At 39.5% G+C, this 13,424-nt stretch overlaps 1 protein-coding gene across 5 annotated transcripts in view; it reads right to left on the bottom strand.

Annotated features, from left to right (window-relative positions):
* The window catches only part of SEMA3D (semaphorin 3D), a 208,760-nt gene that overhangs the window by 78,857 nt on the left and 116,479 nt on the right, over positions 1-13,424 (bottom strand). For 4 of the 5 annotated variants that reach the window (XM_090041869.1, XM_090041868.1, XM_090041870.1 and 1 more), the window contains exons 4-7: positions 13,162-13,224; positions 12,328-12,447; positions 4,851-4,944; positions 1,590-1,718 (exon numbers count right to left, since the gene is read on the bottom strand). In XM_090041869.1, the coding sequence (XP_089897995.1) occupies positions 1,590-1,718; positions 4,851-4,944; positions 12,328-12,447; positions 13,162-13,224 (406 nt within the window). The remainder of the gene's footprint in view (positions 1-1,589; positions 1,719-4,850; positions 4,945-12,327; positions 12,448-13,161; positions 13,225-13,424) is intronic. The other variant, XM_090041872.1, reaches the window with a different exon arrangement.

Raw genomic sequence — 13,424 nt, 5'->3', positions numbered from 1 at the left:
GACAGGGCAGATAAGCGTCTGTAATACTGGTCTCTTCAGTAGCATGTTTCTTTTGGCAGGGAACTATGTCGTCTTACATACTAATGTATTGACCACTATAGCCTACAAGCTCCTTAGGTCCAAACTGTACTACTGATCTTTTAGCCCACCCATTTGCAAACTATTTGGAAAAATGGATACTGTCAACTTTCCAAATTTTCTAGGGATGGATTGGTACCCACAATGATCATCAAACTTGTAATACTTCTAGCTGAATGGGGGGGGAGGGGGCAGGAGGGGGAAAGGAGGAGTGTGGAGGTGGCATGTTATTGTGGACCAGGTGTGGTCTGTGGCTCAGTCTGGGAACCACTGCTTTATAGGACTGTAATTTTCCTTTTAGAAAACTGGTTAAAATCTTTATGCTATAAGGACTAGTCAGTAACCACAGCCATAAAATTGGATGGTTTGTTAGGGAACTAGCTGCATACAGAGCCTTGAAACTTATACTGGTTCTACTTTCTAGGAATGCCATCCAGGCCCGGATCACATGTTGAACCTGCCCTGCCTTACCCCATATTGTTTAGCAGCAGGGGACAGATGGTATCAGCAGGATGGGTGGGACACAACAGACATAGGACCAAACACATAAGGACTGCAAGGATGGTGAAGAAAGCATTTGGAAGGTCTCCACTGATCTTGAAAGGGCTCACTCATAAAACTATTACCTTTTTTGACTCAAGAGAGATGCTGGGATGGGGATGTTGAGGGACATAGGTGAGGAAGGGAAGGAGGTGAGAGAGTGAGAGACTCTTGTTGGAGACTCCAAGAATTAATAGATGAATAATTCCTTTCAAAGGATAACCGCTCGAAAGTCAATTCACACTTGTGGTCAGCAGCCTCTGGTTTCACAAGTCACTCAGAAAAGGCACATAGGCATCCAATATCAGGGGACAGTGTTATCTCATTTTTAAAGACAAGTGACTAAATATGGACACTTCAACGCTGGATGGTTTTAGGACTGTGGGTGATGTTCTCTGTGTTGCTCTGCGTGTGGTGGGAGGCTGGCTCGGTGTGAGTGCGGACATTTTCAGAGGCTTTACTAGCTTAGAATAGTTTTTAATCAGCAAGTGAAAGTGGTGTTTTGCTTGGGAAGCTAGGTTAAAGTGCCCTTAGTGGTTCTAAACTGCTGTTTGCAGCAGCAGAAAGTATTTTTTCCTTGCAAAAAAAGATCTCCTACCCAACAGAATGGATTTTCTAGCCTGTCAGTTTAACACACTGTCGGAAAGAGCTGTGAAAAAGTAACTGGAAAATTAGTTGAAAAAAATCCTGACAATGCTGAAAATAGAAACATTTATGTCACAAAATTATTTCCAAAGGCTGTACATTATACAGACATATGGATCAGAGGTCTGATACTCTAATTCCCTTGAAACTGCAGTGTTTTCTTTTCTGGTACATATTTTCTATACTTTATCAATTCTCCTTCTTAATCCTCTAGTTATACATCCCCAACAAATACCCTTAAGTGATCGCATCTATGTTAGTTATACAGGTGTTTGAAAAAGAACAGAGACGATGTTACTAGTACCAGCATATGTTTAATATCTTACCAGTAAGCCAGTAATGTTCAGAAATGTCAGTTCTAATGTAATGGTGGTCCTGAGACAGGCCCAGAGAACGTGTTAAAGCAGTATCTTTGCCAAGGAAATCAGAAGCTGTTCCAGCATAGAGGTACTCATCTGTGAATGAAAAATAGTGTGGGCATTTCAAGAGCACTGTATATATGGTTTAAATCATTCCCATTTTTACTGAGGGAATAAACACAGCTATATATATATTTACAATTCTAATTTTAAACCACTGGGTTTTTTAAATTTTAATTCTGACCTGTGATTTGATCAAGTTCCTTAAAGGAGAATGTTTTGGGTTTTTCTAAGTGGCTTAGGAGTTCAAATTCCATTTTCAAAAATGACTTGGGTAGCAATGAGCCTAAATCCCATTGGCTACTGAGTGAGACTTATGCTTCTAAGTGCCCCAGTGTGTCATTTATGAAAATGAGATCAGGTTTACACAAATTAATATTGCGTACAGCTCATACTACTAATCTTGAGTTTGAATACAGGATCAAATCCTGCTCATTCTACCTTGATGTACTTACCTATGTAAATGAGCCTTACCTGGATAAGGTGGTCAGGATTTCACACAGAGTGAAATTTCATCTATGATGCATTTGAGTTGTGCCAGCTGTAAATACAGCTACGGTTTATTCTGCCATGCATACAATACATACTTTCCTGATATCTGAGCACTGTATAAAACCAAAGAGCACACAAGACCAGACCAATATTTCCTTTTTTGTTCTTTGAAAAGAAACATTTAAAAAATGATCTTGCTGTAAATGTTTTTCATAGCATCGTGCATTCTATCATGTTTGTCTTCCTTGTAAACCAAAGAGATCATTTACCGTAATGGATTTTTTATATAACAGAATTAAATATAATGGTGATTTTTGTTGTTGTTGTCTGTAATGAGAAACAACTGAACTATCATGCATGTTATCTGTAATTTACTGAAAGAAACTTACACTTCACAACAATCACATTGCATGTGTCAAAACCCACTACTTCAACTTTGATGACCTTGGTGGAAACATTTTTCAGGGTCCCTTTAAGGAAAAAGTCGTATACTGAAAGCATATCCAATATTAGTACAGTGCTGTGTGTTTTCTTTTTTAAAGAGATAAATGTACTTTAACAATTAAGACCCAAAAATCTACACACAATATATCCAACCAAATAAATCTCTCCCTCTTTTATTAACTTGGATTGGTATCATCAAAGTGGTCTTTCCAGGGCAACATTTAGAAGTACATCTTTCAGACATTGCGTCTCCACTGTGCAAGAACAATAGCATATTCTGAAAGGTAAATGTCATAATGAGGAATGGACAGTATAATTGGTGTTTGCTAACTGACAGGCATTCAATGATTGATAAATCTGAAGGGCTAAAAGAAAAAAATGCTGATCCTCACTTAACTCCTGTTGACAAGAACTTTTCAGCACTTTAGTTTTTTGTTGGGGTTTTTGGGGGTTTTATTTGGCATCCTGCATTCCAAGTTCTACTTATTTTCTACAAAAGCATTGGTGAACAGATTTTTAAATTAGAGGGATCCTGAACATTAATGTAAACAATAACAACAAATAAGAATGCCATATATGTAACAATAATGGTCTTAAAAGGCCATTTTCCTACCCAGATGAGGTAAATGAGTATTCAAAACTTTTAATGATATCTGTTACTTCTCTGTGAATACTCATAACAGCAAGTATTTACAGTTTGGGTTTGGGGTTTTTTGTAAGGATATGGACTAAATAAACTCTAAACTGGCAAAAATAAGCTCCCATGTATTCTAGCCATCAGGATTTTTTAATAAATGGAACAGAATAAAAACTATCTGGGCTGCAGTGGACCAACTAAAGAGAAACAGATAATATTTAGTGCATATGTATATTTTTATCTTGAGCTCTCAAAATTCTTCGCAAAGGAGAACAATATCATTGTTCCCATTCTGCAGATGGGAGAAGTGAGGCACAGGGAAAAAGAAATATGAACCAGAAATTGAAATCTCCTGCAGCTCAGTGCCATGCCTTTTCCAGAAGTCATACAGCTCCCTCAGGGTCCTAGCATAATCTCCGGCTGATGTGTTAGGAGTGGCAAGTTATTTCATAACTGTTCACCGTGCTATTTCTTGTACCTTCCTCTGAAGCATTTGCAACCACTCACATTCATACAGGGATACTGAATTAGACAGATCACTAATTTGGTCTGTCATGGGTCTTGTTATGTTTAAAATTTTATCTTCACAAACTGCAACATAGCAGTTTCTCTATTTCAAAAGATTTAGGAGAAAAGTCAAAGTGTTTTAGTGCTACTGAAATAGGCAAACAAGACTATAATAAATCATAGTGTTTGGTCACATTAGGGTAAAGAGAATAGTAGAAGTTTTTGGAATACTTGTTTAAAAATAGACTTCATGGCCATTAAAAATACTAGGGGTTCCTGAGAAGGATAACCACTGGCTTTAATCTATTGTTTTTAATAAAGGAAGTGCTGGCCCATCTGTTGGGTCAGGATCACAAATCATCTATCTTATTATCTGGGAATAAAGACTGAGCATTAGTCATATTCTTTTTATAACACACAGTGACCAATACTTCAAAGCACTGTCACCACTCCTCTTCTGCCTCAAATGAAAATGTCACGGTACTTTACTCTTATCTTCCATTCGTACACTTGATGGATAAGTTAAATTAAAATTGTCCAAAGCTACGAACCAAGCCATGACTAAAGTAACTCTTCTGGTGGTTTGAAATGCGGAGGTCAAGATGACCTTTCACGGCACCAAATGTCAGGCCACGCAGCACCAGAACCTATGCAGGAGGCAGATTGTGCTATCTTGTTCTTAGATTGAATGCTTCAGAAGTGGCCATTCACGTAACTGGAAGCATCAAAGATGTATTTATGGAAATGGTTCATGTCAGTGGACTTCTAAGGGCAGAACACATTGGTAGCTGTAGACAGAAGCCCAAAATTATTTGAAACACTGGAGATGTATGTCTTATGTAACAGAACTGACCAATGAATATGATACCATTTTGGTTTTAAATAAGCATTGCTTCCATTTACTGGCTCTCTCCTAGTTCCCTTCGTAGCATATGCAGATTTCAGGATGCTGTTGAGCCAGGTAGGTCATCATTGCATCACTGAAATCCAGGCTGATTTACACTTGCTGAGCATCTCCGCTATTTTCAGTATTTCAGAATACATTAGTGAACATGTGAGGGAAAAGCATCCATGCTTTAACGTCTTACCTGTCATTATGGAAGCAAAAGGCTGCTGAGGATCGAAAGGACATTTCAATCTGCCTGACTCCAAGGTCTGTGTGTCCAGTCTGAATACTGTTTCCTGAAAATAAATACATATTCATTATGGATGTGTTGCTGCAGAGAGTGTCTCAGTCTCATACTTACTGTTCTGCTAATAAATAAAGTGGAGGTGTATTAGAACAAGTGTCTGTTTTGTATCTAGCATTTATATTTCTAGTTTTATGATATCTGTTCCATATCTAGATTTGTGGGTTTTTTTACATTCGGTATTTTAATGAAGCAGGATCATTTAACACAACTAAATGAAATAAAAATAAATTGTTTGGGAAAGAGATACAGTATTCAATTCTGGCTGAACAAGGGCTAGATTGTGCCATAAAAAGCATTTCCGGTGAGGAGGGAGTACACAGAGACTAATGGGAGGCCCTGAAGCGATTCAAGCTAACTCCACCTGAATTTCAATGTGTGGGGTAATAATACTCACTACAAGCTCAGCTCAGCCTCACTTTAAATGTGTGCATCATATGTGTCTTCTTGCTCTCATTAAGAAGGCTAATGGTACAGGGGGTGTCATTATGGAGCAGTGGCTCTAGTATCTGTTAACATGGCTGTTAGCTCCTGGGCAAAAATATGTGACATAGGCTAAAGCAGAGAAGGATGGTAATTAGAAGTAATTAATAAAGTAAAACAATTTACAAGTTGCTAGTTCTAGATACAACCTTTAACTGCCAAAGCGCATGCTTCACACTTGTTTCCTTCAATGGTTTCCTAATATTTAGAGGGCTTGTACTAACATGTTTAACACTTAAAGACTCACCTGGGCTGAAAAAGAGAAGTCCAAGACCTGACTGAGGATTTGACTATACAGGGATGTTTTACTGTGGTCAAGCCAATACAACACCCCATATAGTGTTTTTATTTAGTTTACCTATTAACCAAAGTGACAAAAGCTGAACTGAAAGAAACATGGGAGGGGTTGGGGGTGGGAGGTGGAGAGCAGGGTAAGACTATCCACACAGAGAATTTCTATGTTATAATTTCAATTATTTAAATTCACTGCTTAATTTATTCTGGTATAATTCCCCCCCACCCCACACCTTCCATTTACACAAGTACTAATATTCTTGTGAGATCAGAATCACCTCAAATAACTCAAAGGTTCAAACAAATACAACTGCATCTACTGTTGCAGCTAATACTTACATGCATGCTTAACTTTAAGCATGAGTGACCTTGTTGAAGGCAGTTTAACCATTTGTGAGGGTAAGAAGATCTCTTTGTGAGACCAAGGCCTTACTTCTTTGTGAGATCAAGGCTCTTTATTTTCAGATACTTTTACATATACTCAGGCTTGAGTTGTTTCATAAAATTCGGATAGGATGGATTACCAATAGTCTATTTCAAAATTCTTCTAGTATTTATAATTCAGTTCATCAGCCAGTTTAACCTAAAAGGTACATACAAACTTCTGAGGAGATTAGGGGGAGATTAGTTCATGTTAAAAATGGCCAACCAATATAATTTAGTTCACCCAGATCCCTAGTTAGGTCAAACTAAGTGTGAACTGTACTGAAGCTCAGGACAGTTAGACTGATCTAAAAATGGCCAAACCAATCTAAGTTAATTGTACCTCGAGGTAGTCTAGCTCAGATTGGGTCTGGTGAGACTGATCTAACTGAACATCTGAATGTCTGTACAGTTCCTGGCACAGCCCTGGGGCTGGGAAAGATCCACCAGTGGCTCCAGACCCAGGACAGTGCTTTTTCTAACCCCCACCCCCAGCACTGGGCTATTTTAGCCCCTCCCCCACAGATGGACAACCTCTCACTGTGGACCAGCCATCTCTCCTGCCCTGAGCCTGCCAAACTCAGTATCCTAAAGGCCACTCCCAGTGTCAGTCTTAGGAAGTAAGTTAGGGTGGGGGCAAGGGTGGGCAAGATTGGGGTTGGTTCACTCGGGGGAGATTGCTTGGCTGGGGGTGGAAGGAAGGGGAAGTGTGGGAGAGAGAAACCCTCCACTCCACCAAACCCACATCATGGACCCTGCTAGCCCCCCCCACTTCCACCAAACTCTCCCAGACCACACCACCTCCCCACTGCAGAGCCAACCTCCCCACAGACCCCACTAACACTCAAAATCCTCCAACCCCCCACAGACCTAGCTTGCACTTGCAGGGTCCCCAAGCTCCTAACCCCCACATCCTTATTTACCTTAGATCAGGTGACCATTTTAACTCAATTTAACCCCTGCCACCCCATAACCTCCCCAAATGCCTGTATGTACCCAAAGTTATGATGCCATATAAGTTTTTTTCAGGTATTTTTTCAGGTAAGTATTATGAAGCCTCATTGAAATTAATAGTTTAAAAGTCAATTTAAATGAATTATTTAAAATTGCCTTGACTTAAAATTACTCCACCCTGTATGAAAGTATGAAGTACAGTTACTTGTCTACCCACAGAGGCCCATTCATCACCAGACTTCATAATGAGTTAGATTGATGGGCTTTCATTTTTATTTTCTTTTTTAGAATTTTCCTCAGATGTCTATATATACATTCTCTAGGTTCAACACAAAACATGAAAACATTGGAAAGAAAACAATGTCTATAGGATAACTAATAAAAAAGTTCCCTAAAAAGGCCCTTTCCAATCCAGGAACACTTTTTTTTCACCTCCACTCCTTCATCCACCTTATTCTTTCAAATGGTAGACCCATTCCAATGGTCCTCCATAAAAAATGCTGTGGTACCTTGGTTAGGGTTGTTAATTGTAATCATGTTGGTCTAAAGACATAGACAAGGCTCTTTGGGTAGATGGTCTTTTATAAGACCAACTAAATAGTTGGAAAAATTGTTCTTTGCAAGCTTTTGGGTACAAATACCCTTCTTCAGGCACAGGGAGAGTTTGTTGTTTCTTTATGTGCTCTCCATGGTACCCTGGGGTGCTGCAAGACCCCCTTATGGGTGCCACAGTATGGATGCTGCCTCAGTGGCCAGGTAAAAGTGCCCCACTTGCCTGGTACATAGCCAGGCCAGGAAGAGCTGCAACACACACACACACACACACCCCTCTGCCTCATTAAGGTTGACCGATAAGCAGACTGGAAAGCCAACTTGTGCTGCAGCCTTTCCCAGTTTGACCCTGCACATCATCTCATAGAAACAGAGGTGCCATGAATAGTCTCACCTGCTTCCTTCAGGCTTATCAGAGAACCCTAATGAAGCAGGAGAGTGTATACATGCCATGGCCCTTCTAGGTCGAGCTGTGTGGAGTTGTATGGGGAAGTTTTACCTGGCAGTGATGATCACCCAATTGAGAACCACTGTGGGTAGTTGAAGCAGCACAAACAGTGGTTCTCAACTCAGGGTCCTGCCAATTCAAACATTTTGGAGAGGGATGCCCCTTGTAAAAAGGTTGGAAACCACTAGGCTAATACTATCACTACTAATATTTAAAAAAAGGCACTGGTTTTGTAACATTCTCACAAGAATACCAAAGTATTCTGGGGAAAATGAACACCTTATCCTAGGAAAAAGTTTTCAAAGCAGGTAAACCCATTTTGAGAAAAAGCATGTGTTTGGCCTAATCCTGTTCCCTAGTAGTCAAGAAGTTTTGGTATTGACTGTAATTATTTTAATCCCCTTAAATTAAACTGTGTGACCCCACAAAGATTTAAACTGTTTTCAAAAACAGCATGTGCTATGGTTTTAAATCACCTGACCTACACTGACTCATCTGTTTTCATAGCACTGGCATCAGACAGTTGGCAGACATACTGGCAGGTTTCAAAGGCTTATAAGAAAAAGCAAGAATATACTGAGCCTTGGCTTTCTAAACATCAGATTAGGCCCTAGAATCCAAATGGGTCCTACTGAGTTTGTTAATCTAAAAACATATCAGTATAATGAAGATTTAAAAAAAATAAAAATCTAAAAGGGTCAAAAACAGTGATCGAGTTACCATGCAAGAAAATGGAATTTGCATCCTTGTGTCAGAGGACAGAATCAGCCTCCAATGAATGTTTCAGACAATAACTTTTAGAAAAAGGCAAGTGGAACCTGGCCCTGATGGGTCACTTCTAGTGAATGCAGACAGTAAGATAAGATCTGAAGGGCAAAAAGACATGAGTGTCTCTTGTCATTTAACACAATATTCAACTGTAGGTGAGAGATACTATCAGGTGAGGTGATGGGCAGGGACATGGACGATTGTGAAACTCAGTGCTATAGGCTAGGAGCAGACATTAAAAAATCCTGAGCCAGAATTCATTCAATCTTTGCAGGTTAGTCTAATCTGCCTAGGCTGAATCAGTTTGTAACCCCATAGACATCCCCTCTGGACTCAGAAAATGAAGGCACATGCCTGCAGTGGCTCAGACTAGAAGCTGGGGCAGGGGGAGGGGGGGAGCTCTAGAGCAGCCCTCCCTGCCCTTGCACAGTGCTGAGCTGAGGAGGAGGCATGGCCAGGCCCCAGCAGGAGGCTCTGATTAGAGAGTAAACCAGCAGGAGTTTAAACACAGCATTTATCACCCCACCACCAAAACAGAAGTTCAAGCTCTTCTTAAATAACTTGTTCTAAGGAAGGAGGGGCATTACCAAATACCTGTTGATTAGCTCCAAAGAGCCTTAAGCTTGTCCTCACTCCCTTTGTCTGGTCTCCTACAGCACGGACCTTAGTCAGCATGTGGTCTGTTACAGGTTTAAACCAGTTTCTGATCACTTAAACCAGTTTATATGTAATGTCTGTCCCTAGCCATATTTTCTCTAAATTGAAGGGTTAAGATGAAATTTTACCTATGGTCAGATTATTTCATAATGGTACATTATAGAAATCTTTATTTTTCTTTAAAGTAACTGGTTCTGGTCAACACTGGAGATGGAATACTTGACTGTATTGAATGCTAGCCTGACCCAATAGGACATATCCAATCTTTGTATATGTTTGGAGAGCCATTTTATTGGGCAACTCCAATGATGCAAAGTCTATTTGTGTGACAAAATATGTGGGGTTTATTACAGAGCTTTACAGTCATTTTTAAAATTTTATTTTAGAACCCTTCTGAGGACCTGGATTTGTATACATGCTGGGGTGGGTGAGGTTGGAGGGGGCTGCAATACCATGGTGTCTTAAAGCAACTGACATAACTTACACAGGTTTCCAGGTCCTTTTAGTCCATAGAAAGTGAGAAAACAGGTACAACTGTGACCGAAAACAGAGCACCCATAACGTCCCTCACTTTGGCCTGTGCAGCACCCCCCCAAGCTACCTTGGCAGCAAAAAAGGCTTTAAAGAAATTCTGTCATTCTATTCAGATGGAAATATTCATCCTCAGGCAAGTGTCTCCAAATAATTCCATGGCATGCTGGTGTCTTCCTCCTGCACACTTTGGCATGCTACCAGGTAACTCTGATGCTTTATTCCAAAAATTGACTTGTGCCCAAGGAAAAGGAAAGAAGCAATGGGCAGGAGACATTAATTTTAGCTGGAATACTCTGTCTCTGGACAGGTGCAGAGCTCATTTCTGGACAGCTCAGCTGGAAAGGAACCAGAAACATTCAGAAATAGAATGTGACAGTTACTGGATGTGTTGAGAACTAGTTTCTGTAACTGGACAGGAAGTTTTCACTGCGGACAAGCTGCCTGGCAGAAGGTATCCAGTTACTGAGAATGGAACCAACTGGAGCACACAAATGAGAGATACACATTTATAGCTGTTAAACATGGTCCTGTGAACTCAGAAGCTGAGCGATGCAAGACCAAAATGTATCTGTTGGGATGACTGTACAAAATCTGTACCAAAATCCCAAAATCTGTTGGGATGACTGTACAAAATCTGTACCAGTTCAGTGCACCATAGTTTTTGGTTTCACCAGTCACTGAGGACTAGTCAGTTATTAACCCGAGGACTGGAATGTGCACAACTATGGAGACACCAAACTTTTGGCTTGGTTATGGGATCCTGAAGTGTTTGGAAAGAACTATTCTGATGTTAATCTGCATGAGCTTCAATAGTCTGAGTGACCCAAGTTCAATGTTATGGGTATGCAGTGATGTCTAAGAAAACCACTTCTGAATGCAAATCAGAGGGGAATATTTTTACACATAGCACACTAAAGGCAATAAATGTAAATATTATATTGGAAGATTATTTTTAAATATAGGTAACAACATAAAGAATATCTATAGATTAAAATAAAGCTCCTGAGCAGTTAGAAGTTATAGTTATAGTATTCTAAATACTACTCACAAGGTTGTATACTATTTATAACGTGTTTTTTTCTCCCTTGGAATTATATGCTTGATTCTTTGCTAAGAAAGTGCATGATACTTTTTTTTCCCTGTGAATCATTAGTATCTCCTAATGAAGATTTTATGTACAACAGCCATGAGGTTAACTCTGTATAATACACCCCGAAAAGTCCTGAAAAGAAAGAATTCTGCCCCAGGCAGAAGAGTTCAGCTGAGGTGCAGGAAAAAAATGGAGTGTAATAGGGTTATGTATTCCTCCACCTTGTTACAACTGCTGACATAATACTTTATAGAGACAAGCTGATATAAAGTCATATTTGCTTTGAGGAACCATGGATTACGATGAAGAAGTCTCAAGTAGGACCATGTTCATGGTGCAACGACCAGATGAAGGACTCCATTGTTTGTCCTCAAGGGCATCTTTAGGGCAGAATGCCATGGCAGAGTTGTGTCTGTTGTTTAGCTGCAGCTTGATTCTCCTTCTAACAATTATTTTGACCACTGGGACCACACAAGTGGTAAACCCAGAGGAGAACTACAATCCCATCCCCAGAGTCTTCAAGCTGTCAAGAGGGGAAAACCACTGAATAGTCTTTCCCTACTGCCTTGCCATTTCACAATACTTGTCCTTCCTGTAGCAAAATTGTTATTCTCATTGGGAATGAGTGATTCTAAGGACATGGAGAATGTAAGATTTCACTTTAAGTAATACAGAGACTAACCAAAGCAAAGCAGTTTCAACAGTCCCACAACAGGGGGGCACTTCCATCCCCATGGGTAGGTTGCCCATCGAGTGGTAAGGGAAGCTGTTTTAGAAGTTATGATTTTCCTTTGTAGAAGCGATTTCTTACAGTGGTGGCCAGAAAGCAACAGAGTAGAAAAACTATAGGGAAACGACTTGTTAGGAAGAAAGACATCTGGGTTAAATGAACTCTTCACATAATTAATCACTGGAATGTGTCATTCTAAAGAACTTTGTATATTAATTCTGATTGGGCAAAGAACTTTGTCCAAGTATAATATGGACACATCAAATGTGAGAACTTGAGTTCTTATATGACCTATAAAACCCACCATTACCCTGCTATTTATATAAACTGCTGTCAGTTCATTTTTTATACCGTGCACAGTGTATTTTAAAATAAATGATGGATGCTAAGTATGGTTAGAGCCATTTCTTGTCATGCGCCACTGGCGGGTGGATTAAATTACCTCTTTGTGTGTTCCAAGTTCAATATATCCACAGATAGGGTGGAAGGCTCCTGTTCCACAGACGTAAACATGGGTCCGGTTGTAGGGCTGAAGAACTCTGATAAAATTTGCGCATTCTGTCTATTGTGGAAAACATGAGGGAAATGTTAAGATTGTACAACTATGCCCCCAGCCATACTCACATCTCATCACTTCATTTGCCTCTCATGTCTACGTTTTACTAAGCAATAGCTACGCTAGTCCCACTTTAAAAAGAACTGGGAAAACATGAGCAATGGCTAATCCCCATACATCAGAGAATGATCTACATGCCTATTATGATGGTTGAAGGATGTGGGCCAGGACAAATTATGTGGGAATGGCATAGCTTTGAGAAGGATTTTGGTGAGTTTCAGTGAAGCAGGAGGATCATTCAAAGATTTTCACTGACTTTGCTGGGCTTTGGATCAGCTCCAGGCTGAGTAAAATTCAGGATATATTCACTCCTGAGAACAAAGTCTAGTTATACTTATGCATAACAATAGCTAAAGACAACTTCTACTCATTGCTCTGTATTCTATTTGCAACATTCACATTTGATATAGGGGATGAAACTAGTTAATGGTTTCAATAAATACTGGAAGCCAATACAACTAATTCAAAGTTCAAAGAAAAAAAAAAGCATACAGTATGCAAGTTTTATCTTCTATGCCTTGATTAGAAAAAAAATACTAAATGTATGTGCTTACCAACTCTTTTTGAGTGCAGTTTAATAATCCAACATAGTGCCCATAGAAACTAATGCATACATCGTTACTAGCTACAATAAAATAGAAAAAAAAATACTGTACTTACGTGGGGATCTTTCCCAGCTAATTTGCATAATTCCACCTTTTCTTTTGCTGCAGGCCAGTAAATCTGTAATTTATTTAAAGAGGCATTAAGTTCACTTTCAGCTTAAGAATTTCATTATTAAGCACAGCTAAAATAGCTTTAAGTCTATTAAAGAATTTTTAATATGAATAGGAATTAATGTGACTTTTCATATGTATTTCTAGCAGAACAGTTGGAGGGAATTTAAATGTGGTCTGCCATTAGTTCATGTCTCCTTTTTAATT

Source organism: Crocodylus siamensis, chromosome 4 (assembly GCF_052110815.1).
Source record: "Crocodylus siamensis isolate JL-2025a chromosome 4, ASM5211081v1, whole genome shotgun sequence".
NCBI lineage: Eukaryota > Metazoa > Chordata > Crocodylia > Crocodylidae > Crocodylus > Crocodylus siamensis.
Note: the sequence above shows the minus strand (reverse complement) of the source record. Positions and strands in the feature narration are given on the sequence as shown.